We start from the raw sequence: 17,582 nt of genomic DNA, 5'->3' as shown, positions 1-17,582 counted from the left end.
TTCCCTTCAACCATTCGGTTCTTGAACCAACCGGCACAACCCTGATCACTACAGTTTAGCAACACTATGACCTCTTTGATCATTTTGCACTAAAATGGACTTGTTTTTTTGTTCTAATTGTGTTCTTTCTTGTAAAAATTGTGTATAATTTATGTTTTTCTTGTGAGTGCTGCTTATTTGATGCTCTGTGCCTGTGATGCTGCTGCAAGTAAGTTTTTCATTGCACCTGTGCACACATGGACTTGTGCACATGACAATAAACTCCACTTTGACTTTGAACACATGCACAGATACAGAGAAAATAAGATGTCCTCTACTTGAAGATCCTTCCTAAAATAAAGTGACCGACATTGGACTTTATACTCAAGCTGTGGCCCAACCAGTGTTTTATGGTTCACCACTATTTCCTTGACACTGTACCTGGCTCTATTTATGAAACTCAGGATTTCAAATACCTTTTTAACCCCTTCCTCAACCTGACTTGCCACTTTCAAAACTTCATGCACGTGCTTTCTGTTTCCACATCTGTTTCAGTGTTGTACTCTTTTTAATTTCCTCTTGCATCCTCCCTGCCAAAGCATGGGTTTACTTGACATTGCAGGGCTGGAATGTGTCACATGTTGAGAAGCACAAAATGAATTCAAATGAGGACAACTTGGATGAAAGACCATAGTTTGATGAAGCCTCTCTAGTTCAACTGAGGAAATTCTTTGTTGGTCACGACAGGGAATTAGTCTCCTCTCTGGTTCTCCCCCCTTGGATAGAGAAGACTCTGATCAAATGAGAAGTCAACTGAGGAAGACCTTTGCTAGTGACAACAGGCATTTTGTTCCTGCTCTCCGATCTCCTCCTTTGTTTGAAGAGAAACTTTCATTTTAAAACTCAGTTTGACATAAAGGAGCAGTGACTTCCCCATCAGCAGTTAGATCAGCAAGAGTTCCGTTGCATTTCTTCGAAGCGGCATTGTGGTGAGCTGAACAGGATGTTGGTACCTGGTTCTTGCTTTCAGAAGCACTCACCAGGGAGGGTCAGACAGGAGCCATATGTTCTTCCAGAGTGCAAAGAGCAAGTTCCCGAGTGACATTAAATATAGGATTGTTTTGGAAGATTGTCATTAAGATTTTGTTTTTAGCTAAAAATTTGTTTTTATGCAAATTTCTGGCACACATTATCTGCTGTCATCATTATTGAGGAACTAACAGTGCAAGCGTCCTGTCACAAGACCAGACTGAGCTTGATTAACTACGGCTGTACGGAGGAATCATCATGGTAAGCAATTTGCATTTTGTAAATTGTTGGTTTATCTGACATTTTCTTCCATGTTTTGAAATAAAATGTGTCACTCAATTCCCCTTGTGTTGACACTACCCTCTTGGGCAGGAATAACTTGAGGCCTTTGTTATTTCATGTGCTTTTCTTCACACCCATGTCGGTATTATGTGCAGCAGTGAGGGGCAGGGATTGAGGAGGGGGATACTTGCAAATCCAAGGCTTTGAATTTACTGTCCCGCTGAAGATCTGTGTCATTGCTGCTGGCTGACACGGTTGCAGAAAATGTGGTAAGATGCCATGTTATAATCTGACCTTTTACCTCGTGCAGAGTGAAATGCTCATTAACTGCACTCTAATCCTAAACAACCTGTATTTTTAAATACGTTTGCAATCTGTGTCTATCGTACTGCTGAAAAATTACTTCCAGTATTTCCGGGATGATCATGGCTCCGTGAATAACGGAAGTGACTGGTTCTGCCCCTCAATGGCAATGTGTTTCTGATCACAAACTCCGGTCGTTAACTCTGTCCTTGTGCTTCCCTGCCTATCCACAAACCATTACCCTCGCTATACTCAGCCCATGAGCACCAACCCTTCCCTACCTTGCTCCTGTGACTCGTCTGACCACGAGTGGCTGAACTATAGGGGGGTTTACTGATGTTGTGTCCATAATTGGTTCTAGTCAGTTACTGAGTGTGTTTAGTGGAAGAGAGAGAGAGGATGGAGAGCGAGAGAGAGAGAGAGACAGACAGACAGAGAGAGAGAGAGAGAGACAGAGAAAGAGAGGGAGAGAGAGACACACACACAGACAGACAGAAAGAACAAGAGAGAGGGAGGGGGACAGAGAGAGAGAGAGAGAGAGAGAGACAGAGACAGAGAGAGACAGAGAGAGAGACAGAGAAAGAGAGGGGGGGAGAGAGGGAGAGAAATTAACTCCTTTTCCTCTAAAGTCACACACCAACTGAAAATCTCGGAAATACTCAGCTGTTTCCCTCTGCACAGATGCCGCCTGACCTGTTGAACATTCTCATCTCCTTACATGGTTTGAGTGTGTTCTGCAGAGTTGGGCTTCACTTTCACAACATCCTCCTTCTACAGCCTCGGTTCAGTCACACTCCACCACAGCCCACCCCATCCACTCTCCCTCATACTCAGTTTGTTGCTTCTATAATCTTTTTACTTTTACTTCTATAATCTTTTTACTTTCCTTCTTCTTATAAGAAATCGGGGCAGGAGGAGGCCATTTGCTCCCTGGAACCCGCTCTGTCATTGAATAAGATGATGGCTGACCTTTCGCTGCACTCTTCCATTTCTTTTCATTTCCTTAGAGTGCAAACGCTCATCAGTTTCAGTCTTGGATCCACCAACCATCCGCTATCCTCCAGGACAGAGATTCTCAAACCTCAGTGTGAAGATCTTGGTTCTATGTGGCCAGCCCTCACCCTGGGGATCCCCAGCCAGAGGAAATGGCCTCTTATCCTCCACCTGGTCCATTTCTCTCAGAATCCCACATGGTTGAAATGAGAAGGCCTCACCTAAACTTCAACGAGGACAGACCAGCCTCACTCAATCTCTTTGGCTCAGTTCAGGGAAAGCAAGCACCTGGAATGGGAGAATTGTCTGATGAGGAGAGGTTTGGGAGGCTTGCCTTGTAACTGCTGGAGTTTAGAAGACTGAGAAGAGACTTAGAGGTTTATACAACACGGAAACAGGCCCTTTGGCCCAACTGGTCCATGCTGACCAACGATTGAAACATATAAGATCTTGAGGGATGTTGAAAGGGTGGATTTGGAGAGGATGTTCTCTTGTGTAGAAGAATCTAGAACAACAATCTGGAATCTAGAACAAGGGGTCACACTTTTAGAATAAGGGACAGTTCATTTAAGATAAAACTCTTTCTGTCAGAACTCTCTCAAGGTGCAGTGGAAGCAGAGTCTTTGAATATTTTTAAGACAGAGGTGGATAGATTCTTGGTAAGTGAGGGAATGAAAGGTTACCCAGGATAGATGGGAAGGTGGAGTTCAGGTTATAATTGTATCAGCCATGATCTGGTTATTTAGCAGGGCAGTGGAGGCTTGAGAGGCTATTTGGCTTACACTTGCTTCTATGTTAACATGAATAAATCCTATTGCACCAAGTCCAAGGTACATATACCTGGCTCAAAATTCATTCCAGTTGGTCATGCTGTATGCTGTAAGGAGACTACAGTGAAGTCTCCATCTTGAAAGTTCAGTGCTGTTGAAGGCACAGAACTGCAATGAACACAGGATAAATTTGCAGGCAATCCTTGGGTAGGTACAGAGACTGGACACTCTGTTGCAGATGTGGTCTCTCCAGAGTCATGTAGAACTGCGGCAGGACCCCCTGATCGAGAACTTTTACCACCTGATGCAACCTTTTTGTGTGATCCTTGAGTCAACCTCAGCGAAACAAAAATCGGAATAGTAAAACCAGGGACCTGCTGTGAATTGGAACACAGTGGTGGCACGGCAGGTAGTGCTGCTGCCTGATTGCTTCATGGACCCGTGTGGGTGCTGTCTGTGTGGAGTCTGCACGTTCTCCCTGTGACCACCTGGGCTTCCAGCAGATGTTCTGGTCTCCTCTCACATCCGAAGTGTTGTTTTAAGTGGCCAAATAATCAAAGGGGAATTGATGGGGGGGTAGATATGACAATGAATAAGTTTCAGGGGTAGAGCGAAACAAGAGGGAACAGGACTTCTGCGATTGCTCTGCTGTGAACCAGCTTGGACACCACGGGCTGGATGTTGGGAGTTGTAATGTTCCACGATGTTTGCAGTTTTCCTCCCAGATTCTCCATGTTTTGGACTCATACACGGCCCAGCTGTGGGCAGAGGTGTCCAGATGTGTGCAATGCACAGCTGGATGCCCCTTGCATGACTGTGGTCTGTGTTTGTTGCCTGGGATTGAGGCAGCCCTCTCACACAGCGTTAGTTCACAGGGAACAGACTGAGCAGCCTGGAGACACGGAGACTGCAGATACTGGAATCTGGGGCAAAAATCAAACTGCTGGAGGAGTTCAGCGGGTCAGGCAGCAGCTGTGGAGGGAGATGGACAGTCAATGTTTCGGGTCGCGACCCTTCATCTGGTCTGAAAGATAGAGGGGAGAGAGCCAGTGTAAAGGGGGAGGGTGCAGGGGTGGTAGGTGGATCCAGGTGAAGGGGGTGGTAGGCAGATGGGGAAGGGTAGGGTGGAGTTAGCGACAGAGGCTGGGAGGTGGTAGGTGGACGCGATGGTGGAATCTGATAGGAGAGGAAGGTGGAGCAGAATAAAGGGAGGGAGGTGGGGAGGGGAACCAGCGGGAGGAGTGTTGTGGATGAGGGGCAGCTGGGGATGGGCACCTTTGCCACTGGGATCCTGTCCCACATTTCGGTTAAGTACTTGGCCTTGCCACAACTCTCCCTTGCAGACCCCCCAACCCTCCCCACCAGTCAATGTCCCTGTGCTCTGACTTCAACCCTCTCCTCCCGCGCTGCCCCTCCATCGCCAGACCCTCTTTGCCACCTGTTGGTAACTGACCCCCTCCAACCATCAGCCTCTGTCCTGTCCTCGATCAGAACCCCAACCCTCACCATCTCCCTGCAGCCTTCTGCCATACCACCTCTCCCATATCCAGCCCCATTCACCAGGTCCCAATGCCCCGTTATTGACTCCCAGGTAGTGAACCACCTCTCCCTTTCCGGGCCTTCCTGTCCCACATCCCCCTCCTTATGATCCAGAGCTGACCTTACCTGCACTGGTGAAAGGAAGGCCTTGAATACACTAAAGTATGAAGGGTGCAGTGTACAACAGCCTTGCTGTCTAAGGGTGCAACTACTTAGTTTTAGCTCTGTCACACCAACTCATCCACGCACATTTCCCAGAGCCAGACCAAACCCTTGTTCCTTGTTTGAACATCCCGGGGTCCCTTCAAAGGTCAATACTCCATTTGCTTCCCAATGGTCCCTCTACACACTAGGGTTTAACAGTTTCCCACCATTTACAAAACCAGATTGTGCAGTGCCAAGTTTATTGAGCTTGAAATGCATCAGTTTTAGTGTAAATGGAAAATCAGAGAAAGTCTGTAACTTCCCTTCAGGGGTTGTTGCTTTGTGCAGTTCACAACCCATTTAAACTCCACTGCTGTGAATGTCATCTGCCCATGCTGTTGAAAGTGGAGGCTGCTTTAGGGGTCCTACAAGAAACAGGCGCAGGAAGATGCCACCTGCCCACTGCTGTCTGCTCCGCTTCAATAAGATAATGGCTGACCGTTTGCTGTACTCTTCCATGGGGCAGGTTGTGGTGTCTGGCACTGGGAAATCACCTCATGTCGGTCCCTTTAATCGGTGTTTGTCCAGTTCTCACCCCTGTCCCAGTAGTGACCCCTACTCCCCACCCATGTCTGCCTTCTCCCACTATGGTCCCTTCCCACCAACCACTGACCCTTCCTCTTCCCAACTATCCATTATTCCTGAATTTCCTGTCAGAATTAAAAGTATTTTTGCAGCACCTTTCACCATCTCAGGACGGCCCAGAATGCTTCATCGCCTCCCTGCTGGTCCCTGCTGCAGGAAACTCAGCTGTTAATCCGTGCACAGCAAGATTCCACAGGCAGCAGCCTGAAGATGACCAGATCGTTTGATTTTGTGATCAGTTGAGGATCAGAATTGGCCACAGGATTCAGGAAAACTTCCCCTCCACCCCATGATTCTTGGAATATTGGTAAAAGTTGTCTTGATTTTAGGAACTCCCTGGGTGAATGTGGGGCTGCCCCAGAGTGGTTCCTCTGGTTGAGGAGGTGGACATTAATGATCCCAAGGTGTCGGTAGAGAAGGTTGTCATGGCCAATGTTCCTCACTCAACGAGCACTTCCATACTGACATGGGGTTGTTCTGACTGTAGTCTGTGCTTAGTGTGAATAATGCCTCCTCCTCCGTAGCTTCCATTAAAGTAGATAACCCCTCCCACCACTCCAATGCATCGTTGCTGACTCTGTGTTTTATTTCTCCTGCTCCATTCCCCAACCTCCAACCTCTGGGCAGTCGGATTCGCTGGTTGTGTGTGACGTGGATTCTGAGCTCCTGGCCCGGTTGAAGAAGTTCCGCTTCCGCAAAGAGACAACCAACGCTGCCATCATCAGTGAGTGAGGGAACCAGAGCTGTGGCAATGGGGCTGCTGAGTGATGAACGCCCCTCCCTCCCCCCTCCCTTCATGAGATCATTTTCCTATTGCCCTCACCTCCCTGGAGATTCCTGGGTATCCCCAGTGCCAGGGAGTGGGACAGAAGACTGGTCTTTGACAATCTTGCCCTTTGCATTGGGACATTGTTGCATCGTCCATGGAAAGGGCTGGTGGGTGGATGGATCCCAAGCGCAATCCTTCTAACCCAATGTAACAGGAGTGGGTGAGTAATCCAGACACTACCCCTTCAACAGGACACATTGACAGATTCAATAGGAGGCAAAATCCTGGGGGAGACCCCAAAATCCCAGTGGGCTTTGGCCAATAGCCCTTGAGTTGGCTCCTGGCAGAAGGGGGTGTGGGCTCAGAGGGAGAGTGGAGACGGGAAATCAGACCATACATCTGCCACCATCCCAGACTGTGAATCACCCCTCCCTGTACAGGAGCTTGTCCCAAACTGCTCTTGTCCCCTCACCGATGCCAGATCATTGGCTGCACTTAAGTTTCCTGTAAGTTAATGGCTCATGCACCTTCTGCAAGGAAGGAACAATGCTGGCCTTACCCAGTCTAGGCTCTACATATGACACAAGAGATTCTGCAGATAGAGCAACACACACAAAATGCTGGGGGAACTCAGCGGGTCAGGCAGCATCTATGGAGGGAAATAGTTGACATTTCGGGTCAAGTCCCTTCATCAGGACCTAAGTATGACCCTCTGATGCAGCCATAACCACTGAGGTGACTCACTCTGGTGACTGACAGAGAGGGTCACACTCCGACAGTGAATTAACATGCCCAGTGTTGTCTTTAATTATTGAGCCCTGTGGAAGAACCTCTCGCCTTTCTTCAAACGTTAACATTTCACTTGTCTTTCATCTTCTAGTTAAAGTTGATAAAGTAAGCCAGAAGATGGTGATAGAGGAAGAGCATGAGGTGAGTCCCTCACAGACAGGTTCCTGACAAGTTGTGCATGTGGCCTGCCTTACAGTACAATCTCAGTGATGAATTTTGTTCTTCAGATCCCCCCACAGTCTGGCTCTCCATATCCCTGCAATCCACTTCAGTCCTACAACTCTTGGAGATCTCTGCATTCCTCCAGTTTTGGTCTTCTCCCCACCCCCAACACCCTCCCACTAAATACAACCGCCCACTATTGGTAGCTCTGCTTCAACTCTCTGGATCTTTCTGATCAGCCATGAACGTACTGGATGATGGGATAGGATTGATGGGCTGAGTGGCCTACTGCTAAAATTCCCTCCTGAGACCTCTCTGTGTTTATCTCTCCTCCCTTAAGATGTCCCTTTGACCAAGTTTCAGACGCCTGCCCTAACACCTTATTTGGCTTGTGTCAAATTTTGCCTGACTACAACTCCCATATAGATAATAGATCTTCCTCCACAGCCCAGAACCTCATCCCTTCTCAATCCAATGTCACATTCCACTGGGACAGAGGTCGCTGAATGACAGTCAGTGACTCACCTACCCATGGTGATGAGTCTGTCAGGAATGGTCAAGAGGAGCACAGATTGGGAATCAGACTTGGGGATTTTCCCAATCCTGTGGTGCTCAGGGCCTCCACTCACTGACAGGACAGTCACATGGCCTGTTGAACCAAGGATCACACTCTGCCCCATAACTAAGTGTGCATTGGTGGTGATACTCATAGGGGATGAAGCTGGCGCAAGCTGGCAATGCAAGGATAGGTGCAGAATGGAGAGTTTACCAGACCTATTCTCAGTCTGTACGGAGTGCCAATCATTGTTAAACCAATGTACTTTCCTTCTAGGACATTTCTCCAGATTCACTTAGAAACGAACTACCAGACAGGCAACCTCGATATCCTTTAGTAAAACAATTTTACTTAGAGATAGAGATTGGTATTTATAAAACTGTAGCTTTCAGAGTCTCTGGACTTGGTAACTGCCGTACAGACAATGATGTTCTTTATCAAATGTCATCAATGATGTGATGTGGTCAGCAAATTGGCACATATCGAGCTCCCACAGATACCAAAGTGAGAAGGACCAGTTAATCCTTTTTAATCAGGAAGTGAAAAAATGCAGATGGTGAAAATCTGAAATAAAAGCAGAAAATGCTTGAATTACTCAGCAGGTCAGGCAGCATCTGTGGAGGGAGTATAGATCCTTATCGCAGTTCTTATGATGCTAAGCAACAGCAACATCTTACATGGAGCCAAGCCACCAATTATCCGCAAGGCCTGGGACTGATTGTGATCCCTCAGCAGTACAGAACATTTGGGAATGGGTTCTGAGGGTGTTTGAGAAGGGCAGAGGGATGGAAGTGAGGCATTGAGGAATAGAGGAGGCTCGTGGGATTAGATTCAGTGTTTGGGATGGACATGAACACTTCTGATTAATGTGGTTTCTAGTTAATCTTTCACCATCCTGAGACAAGGTTGAACATGTTGCCATGATGCTCCAATGAAAGCCACTTATCCCTCTTGGATGATATGAGCCCCTCCTGCCATCACGGAGTATCTCGTTATCATAATGAGGAAGAGAGCAGTTGCTGAGCAGCCAGGAACCTCCTGTGATGTGTGGCTCAGGTGACCACCAGTTTGTCCTGTGGTTGTGGGGAGGTTGGTCATTCAGTGACCAGAACAATTCTCTCCAGAAAGTACAGTTCAAGAATTCAAACATCTAAAGAGTCCAAGAGGCATTTAAGAAGTGTCTGGATGAACACTTGAATTACCGAGGCATAGCAGGCTATGGACCAAGTGCTGGTAAATGGGATCAGTGTGGATGGGTATGTGATGGTTGTCATGGACGTGGTGGACTGAAGGGCCTGTTTCTCTGCTGTGTGACTGTGACACCTAGCAGGTCCCAATATTGCAATAGATCTGACCACCAGGTGTACGGCTGATGTATCACCAGTGTAAAAGCTTCAATTCCCCACTTTGTAAACTTGATGGAATTTATTTTGGATATTAGTGTCTCTTTAAGGCAAGCTGCTAGCTCAATGGGTCTTAAACCAGTTCTTTCACTCCTCTGTACTGGTACTGAATCCAATTCAGAAAGAGAAGCTGAAACTCTCTCTGTGGTGATTATAAAAGCCCTTAGTGTTTGAGAATTCTCCACATACTACACAGCGGGTGTGGTACCAGTGTACAGCATGGCCCCAAGTTGGGAACAAATTAATCATCGGAGTCAGAGTGACCAAAGCAGCAAAGGGCGTGGGAAATGGAGAAACACCAGACTGTGCTGTAAGGGATATTGTTCCGGGGATAGGACAGTAAGACATTTCAGAGGGAGATTTGCAGCTAATGTGAGCTGTGCTCATCTAGGGAATGCTGACAGGAAGAAACTCGGTATCTGAGTAATGCCCTACCTGCCGTGAGAGTGGTGGGCAGTGCAGAGGGAGCTCTGTACCCAAGCCCTGCCGCCCCTGTCCTGGGAGGAGATGGTGTGGCTTTTCTCAAACTGCAGCACAAAAACGCATTCGTTGGCTTTTTATCTCAAGCTGTTTGTAAATTAACCCCTCTTGGTCAGAATTCTAAAGTAATTATTCTGTTTGGGTGTCTTGAATATGTAAAAATCATCGTAAAAATACAAGTTATTTTCCTCCTTCTGATTAATGGTTACTGTCCTTCAGAACCTTCCTTTCTTTCTGAATATTCTCCCCTACTGATTGTGATTTGTTTATGACTTCTATTGATTAGAACATAGAACATAGAACATAGAGCAGTACAGCAGCAACAGGCCCTTCAGCCCACAATGTTGTGCTGAACCAATTACATTCATAATAAAATGTCCAACTAAACTAATCCCTTCTGCCGACACAATGTTCATATCCCTCCATTTCCCCCGTATTCACGTGCCCATCTAAGAGCTTCTTGAACATGCCTATCGTATCTGCCTCCACCCCCACCCCTGGCAGTGCATTACAGGCTCCCACCACTCGCTGTGTAAAAAAAACTTGCGCCACACATCTCCTTTAAACTTTCCCCCTCTCACCTTAAACGCATGCCCTCTGGTATTAGACATTTCAACCCTGGGGTAGAGATACCGGCTGCCTGCTCTATCTATCCCTCTCATAATCTTATAAACCTCAATCAGCCTCCACTGCTCCAGAAACAACCCAAGTTTGTCCAACCTATCCTCATAGCTCATGTCCTCTAATCCAGGCAGCATCCTGGTGAACCTCTTCTGAACCCTCTCCAAAGCCTCGACATCCTTCCTGTAATGGGGCGACCAGAACTGAATGCAATACTCCAGATGTGGCCTAACCAGTTTTATAAAGCTGCAACATAACTTCCTGACTCTTGAACTCAGTGCCTCGACTAATGAAGGCAAACATGACAAATGCCTTCTGTAAAGCCCTATCAACCTGTGTAGCCACTTTCTTGGACCCCAAGATCCCTCTGCTCATCAACACTATTAAGGGTCTTGCCATTAATAGTACACTGTCTCTTGACATTTGAACTCCTGAGGTGCAACACTTCACATTTGGCCGGGTTGAACTCCATCTGCCGTTTCTCCGCCCATATCTGCAGCTGATCTATGTCCCGCTATATCCTTTGCCCGTCTTCTGCACTATCCACAACACCACCAGTCTTTGCCTCATCCGCAAATTTACTTTTTTACCAAGGTCATTTATATACATCACAGCCAGCAGAGGTCTCAGTACGGATCCCTGAGGAACACCACTAGTCAGACCTCCAGCTAGAATAAGTCCCCTCGACCAGTACCCTGTCTTCTACGGGCAAGCCAGTTCTGAATCCAAATGGCCAATTCACTGTGGATCCCATGCATCTTAATCTTCTGGGTGAGCCTCCCGTGAGGGACCTTGTCAAACGCCTTACTAAAATCCATGTAGACAAAATCCACAGCTCCACCTTCATCAATCACCCTCGTCACCTCGTCAAAAAACTCTATCAAGTTAGTAAGGTACATCTAGCCCTGCACAAAGCCATGCTGACTGTCCCTAATTAGGCTATGGTTTTCCAAATGCTCATAAATCCTATCCCAAAGGACCCTCTCCAGTAACTTCCCTACCACTGATGTGAAACTCACCAGTCTATAGTTACCCGGATAATCCTTGTTTCCCTTCTTGAATAATGGAACAACATTAGCTACTCGCCAGTCCTCCGGGACCTCGCCTGTGGCTAGAGAGGACGTGAAGATATTGGTCAAGGCCCCAGCAATCTCATCTCTTGCCTCTCTCAATAACCTGGGATATATCCCATCAGGCCCTGGGGACTTATCCACCTTAATGCTCTTTAAGAGACTTGACACTATCTCCTCCATCTCGAAATGCCCCAGCATATTAGCACGCTCCACACTGTCCTCCACATCCTTCTCCTTGGTAAATACTGATGCAAAGTACTCATTAAGGACCTCACCCACATCCTCTGCTTCCAATCACATGTCCCTCCTTTATCCTTGAGTGGTGCTACCCTCTCCCTAGTTATCCTCTTGCTCTTGATGTATATATAGAATGCCTTGGGATTCTCTTTAATCCTACTTGCCAAGGACTTTTCATGGCCCCTCTTGACTTTCCTAATTCCCATGAGTTTCTTTCTGGCTTCTTTATAACCCTCAAGTGCTCTGTTTGATCCCAGCTTCCTCAGCTTTACGTAATTTTCCTTCTTCTTCTTGACTAAATTCACCACCTCTCTCGACATCCAAGGTTCCCTCACCCTGCCGTCCTCGTCCTTCCTCCTTACTGGAACATCCCTGTCCTGTACTCTGTGCAGTTGGTCTTTAAACACTCTCAACATGTCAGATGTGGACTTGCCTAAAAACAGCTGTTCCCAATTAATTCTCCTTAGTTCCTGCCTAATCCTCCCATAATTTGCTCTGCTCCAATTTAATACTCTCCCGCAAGGTCCATACTTATCCTTATCTATAGCTATCTTAAAACTTCAGGAGTTGTGGTCACTGTTCCCTAACTGTTCTCCCACTGAAAGGTTGGTCACCTGGCCAGGCTCGTTACCCAACACCAGGTCCAGTACGACCCCTCCTCTCGTTGGACTATCAACATATTGATTTAAGAAACCCTCCTGGATGCACCTAACAAATTCTGCCCCATCTAAACATCTTACACTAAGGAGGTCCCAGTTTATATCAGGGAAGTTGAAGTCCCCACGACAACAAACCCTATTAGTTTTATACCTTTCCCTAATCTGCCTGCATATCTGTTCCTCAATGTCCCGGTGGTTATCGGGGGGGGGGGGGGGTGTGTGGGGGGGGGGGTCTGTAGTATAATCCCATCAGAGTGATTGCACCTTTCTTATTTTGAGTTCTACCCATATGGAGTCCGTGGACGAGCCTCCATGATGTCCCCTCTGAGTGCAGCTGTGACATTGTCCCTGATCAGTAGTGCAGCTTCCTCCCCCCCTCCCCTCTTACCTCCCTCTCTGTCTTTTCTAAAACATCAAAACCCTGGAACATTAAGCACCCATTCCTGGTCTCTCTCACCCACGTCTCTGTTATGGCCACAACATCACAGTTCCCTGTACTGATCCATGCTCTAAGTTCATCTCCCTTACCCATAATACTCCCAGCATTGAAACGCACACACTTCACACCGTCCGTCCCATCGTGTCTGTTACTTTGCTCCTGCCTGTTTTACTGGCCCTAACATCCACCTTCCTCTCAACCCCTCCACTTTCTGACCCGGTGCTCTGGTCCCTCCCTCCTGCCAAACTAGTTGAAACCCTTGCCAGTATCATTTCATTTCCAATCATTTCACTTTCCGTAATTATCAGTTATTATTCCCTGCATTTCAAACAGTGGTAAACCTTTATGTTTCTTAACAGCTGATCAGATTTATAGTTTACAGCTATAAGTATGTGCATCAGGACAAGAGAGTGTCCTACCCAATGTGTCTGATCTTCAGCAGTCCACAAGGTGAGTTAGGGGGGCCATTTGTCCAACTATTACCTCATTGAAGCCCCGTCTCATCAGGCTTATCTCATGATACTTGTCACTTTGCCACTGTGTACTGGGATGTTGTGTTCAGTGCTCTTTGCAATTGTGTTGGCTCTTGGTTGGGATTCCTGTCCGGAGAAAGATAAAGCAACAGAGAGATGAGGATCTATGTTCATGCTGTCTGTGAATGTCATCTCTCATCTGACCAAGCCAGGGTGTGTCAGTGTGCCACCCCCATTTCCCGTACACCAAACCTCGTCTCCTTAAAGTTAGAATTAACTCGCAAAATCCACGTCCTTCATTCATTAGTTCCTATTTACAATGGCGTACCTCTTCTCAAATGCCATCTAGGGCAGTGTGTGACTGTCAGATTGTAACCCTTACTCATCCACTCTACACATGAGGGGGAGGATTTGTGGGATCCTGGCACCCAATTTTGGGTATTGGGTGGTTGGTCCAAAATAAGCGTGAGATATTACAAAGCCTAAGACCAGGTAAGAATTAGAAGCAGCAGTTTGGCCGCTTGAGTCTGCCATTCAATAAGACCATGCCTAACCTTTTACCTCAGCACCACTTTCCTGCACTAACCTCACATCCCTTAAACTCCTAATATTAAACAAATCCATTCATCTCTACCTTGAATATTCTCAGTGACCGAGTCTCCACAAGTTCTGTTGGAAAGGGGGTTCCAGAATTTAGGAACTTTCTTTGTAATTCATTGAAGCCCTGAGCTAAGACCCTGAGGACTACTTGCCCTGTAAATTCTTCCTTTCCATTGTAGCCTCGGAGAGCAGCTGTTACTTGCCTTTTTTCGAGGAACTATTGGGACATTGGTCACCTGCTGCTGGAAGAGGGGATCTGAGTGGTGGGGAGGAGAGGATTGTGACTGAGTTGGGGAGGTGCCACTTCTCATTCATTGGGAGGCTGGCGTGACCCCCAACAAATACTCTTATGGCCTCTGGGTATCTAATATGTCCCACCAGACATTCGTCCATCCTGGAACACGCCATTAACTGCTCTTACCTTGAGTTACAGGCTGTAATCCCCAACAGCATGTGATGTACGCTGGGAGTAAAAACAGACTGGTCCAGGCTGCAGAACTCACCAAGGTGGGTGCTACTGAGGAACATGGTCTGCTTCTATGCCTTTTAAAATCCATTGTTTGGAATTGCTTGCACATTTCTCCTCCTGCCTGTGTCACATTGACTAGTCTTGGATGCAGTTCCACATGCCACCTCCGAGCACTTTGCTCAGTTCTTGAGCTCTAGGCTAAATGTGAGATTGATATCTTATTGCACCAATAGTTTGAGATAGTTCAGTAGGTCCTAGCTGGAGTGGAAGCGAAAGGAGGAGCTGTGGTGGGTTTCACGCAGACATTATAGCCCACCAAAGTCCCAACGTCATTCAACAATCCCAACACCAACCCGTGGTCCCAACCCCAACAACTAATCTCAGCTTCACTCAAACACCAACAACTGCAACCGGTGATGCCAGCTCCATAAACCCATCCCAGTTCCACTAAGAAATCCCAACTTCACCCACCTAATCCAATTGATAAGAATTTAAAAAGTAAAAGCAGGAGTAGGCCATTCGGCCCTTTGTGCCTGCGCTACTGACCTTTTACCTCACTTTGATCTTGCACCAATTCCTGCATTAATCCCATATCCCTGGATTTCCTTAATATCCAAAGATCAATCGATCTCTGTCTTGAATGCAGTCAGTAACTGAGCCTCTGTGGCCCTCTTGGGTGAAGAATTTCAATGATTCACCCCCGATGGATGAAGAAAGGTCAGTCCTGAACGGCTGTTCGCTGAGACTATGACTCATCTGAGTTGGCCCTTCCTGGGTAAACATCCACCCAGTCAAGCCATATAAGAATTTTTTTGATTTAATGAGATCACCTCTTAATTTCAAAACTCTGGAGTGTATTTCTTCATTGGACAAGCCCCTGATCCCAAGTACATGCTGCCTTAGGTAAGGGAGACCATCCCTGTGCACAGTGTTCCAGATTCAGTCTCACTAGGGTCCTATATCACTGGAACAAAACGTCTCTACTCTTGCACTCAAATTCAGTTGCAATAAGACCAACAGACTGTTTGCCTTCCTAATTTCTTGCAGTAGCTGCATGTTAACTTTTGGTAACCTGTGTGTAAGGGCTCCCAGGCCAGCCTCAGACTACCCTTCATTCTTCACCATTTGGCCACGACTTTGGCCAGGTCCTCCCAGGTAACCACACCAAACTCATGGACCCCGTAATACAAGCGAGCGTCGGGAAACCAGCGGAATGGATGGGGGTGGATCTGCTGGCTGCTGCGGGACTGTAGGCATCTCCTGCTGGGTGGGAATGGGGCATTTCTGCCTGCCTTCTCTCCCCACCCCCAGAGCTGCAGCAACCGGGGCTGAGTGGAGCCGAGCAGAGCTAGGAGCGCTGAGTCAGTGAGGCTGGCTGGTGGCCACTCTACCCGTACCTGCTCGCTCTCCTGTTGAAACCTGGGGACTGCCTGTATCCTGGAATATTTAATTCTCAACACATGTCTCATTGCAACCATGTCACTATATTGGCTGTAGATTGTACCTGTTTAATTTTATTTGTGCCATTAATGTGTCTATCTAATTACAAATGTGAGGATCCAAACCGTCCCCAAAAATCCAAACCTCACCCAATGACTTTAACCCCAACCAACAATCCCATCCCCACCCAATAAGCTGACTGATTCTGCCCTCACCCAGTGATGGTCACCATTGTACACTTCTATTGGTGATCATTGGACGTTGATCAAGATTTCAAACCTTGGTGTTATGGTTAAATTACTGGGCCTGTAATCCTGAGGTCGGGATTATCAATGCAGAGACCCCTTCAATTGCGGAATTTAAATTCAGTTAATAATCTGGAATTTAAAAGAAACAGTCATGATTACAGAACTACTGGGACATTGTTAAAAACCCATCTAGTTCTCTCGTACCCCTGAGGGGAGGAGGAACAACAAATGTAGAAAGTAGGAACGGGAATAGGCCATTCAGCCCTTCAAACCTGTTCTGCCATTCAATGCTTTCTCATTTGATGCTTTGGCATCTAGAATTGTACTTATTTCCTTTTTGGAACATCCAGAGATGGCCTCCACAGCAGTCTGTGGGAGTGAATTCCACTAGATTCACCGCCCTCTGACTGAAGAAATTCCTGCTCAGCTGTCCTAAACCTCTCGCCCTCTAACCTGAGACTGAGATCTCTTGTTCTCGACACCTCAGCCAGGAGAAACATCTTCCCACATCCTCACCAGGTCTGGCTTGTGGGTGTCTCCAGACACCAGAGTTGACTCTCGCGTCCACAGAAATGGCCCAGCTCACAGGTGATAAATGCCAATCCTGACCGTGAAGCCCAGGCAATTAGTATAGGGCATGGTGCTTGATGGCTAGTTCAGACTCAGTGGGCCGAAGGTCCTGTTTCTGTGCAGTATGGCTTCTGTCAGCAAGGTGTCACTCTAGAGTCCTACAGCATGGAAACAGGCCCTTTAGTACACTGAGGCCCTGTTGAACATGAACCCCCCACTTACATTAATTCAACATCAATCCCATTTTAATTCTCTCCACGTTCGCATCAACTCCCCCAGATTCTCCCACTCACCCACACACATAGAACATAGAACATAGAACAGTACAACACAGAACAGGCCCTTTGGCCCACAACGTTGTGCCGACATAGCTATTCCCTCCTACCTGCAGAATGCCCACATCCCTCCATTTTCCTCTCATTCATGTGCCCATCCAAGCCCCTCTTAAAAGCCCCCAATGAATTTGCCTCCACCACCCTATCAGGCAACGCATTCCAGGTATCCACCACTCTCTCAGTAAAAAACGTACGCCTCACGTCTGTTCTGAACCTACCCCTTCTCACCTTAGGTGCATGCCCTCTGGTATTGGATCACCCAATAACGGGAAAAAGATATCGCTTGTCCACCCTATCTATGCCCCTCATAATTTTATACACTTCCAACAGATCACCCTCAGCCTCCGCTGCTCCCGAGAAAAGAGTCCAAGTTTGTCCAGCCTCTCCTGATAGCACATGCCCTCTAATCCAGGCAGCATCCTAGTAAACCTCCTCTGCACCCTCTCTAAAGCCTCGACATCCTTCCTATAGTGAGGTGACCAGAATTGTTCACAATACTCTAAATGCGACCTAACCAGAGTTCTATAGAGGTGCATCATAACCTCTTGACTCCTGTACTCAATACCTCGATTAAT

The 17,582-nt window shown here is 47.1% G+C and overlaps 1 protein-coding gene across 1 annotated transcript in view; it reads left to right on the top strand.

Annotated features, from left to right (window-relative positions):
* The first annotated feature begins 635 nt into the window (after positions 1-635).
* The window catches only part of LOC127586416 (glia maturation factor gamma-like), a 17,577-nt gene continuing 630 nt past the window's right edge, over positions 636-17,582 (top strand). The window contains exons 1-6 of the mRNA XM_052044366.1: positions 636-1,269; positions 6,312-6,408; positions 7,334-7,383; positions 8,237-8,288; positions 13,242-13,322; positions 14,379-14,452. Coding sequence (XP_051900326.1) covers positions 1,267-1,269; positions 6,312-6,408; positions 7,334-7,383; positions 8,237-8,288; positions 13,242-13,322; positions 14,379-14,452 — 357 coding nt within the window. The 5' untranslated portion in view covers positions 636-1,266. The remainder of the gene's footprint in view (positions 1,270-6,311; positions 6,409-7,333; positions 7,384-8,236; positions 8,289-13,241; positions 13,323-14,378; positions 14,453-17,582) is intronic.

The sequence above is a fragment of the Pristis pectinata genome, chromosome 35 (genome assembly GCF_009764475.1).
Source record: "Pristis pectinata isolate sPriPec2 chromosome 35, sPriPec2.1.pri, whole genome shotgun sequence".
Taxonomy (NCBI): domain Eukaryota; kingdom Metazoa; phylum Chordata; class Chondrichthyes; order Rhinopristiformes; family Pristidae; genus Pristis; species Pristis pectinata.
This window is presented reverse-complemented; position numbering and strand designations above follow the sequence as displayed.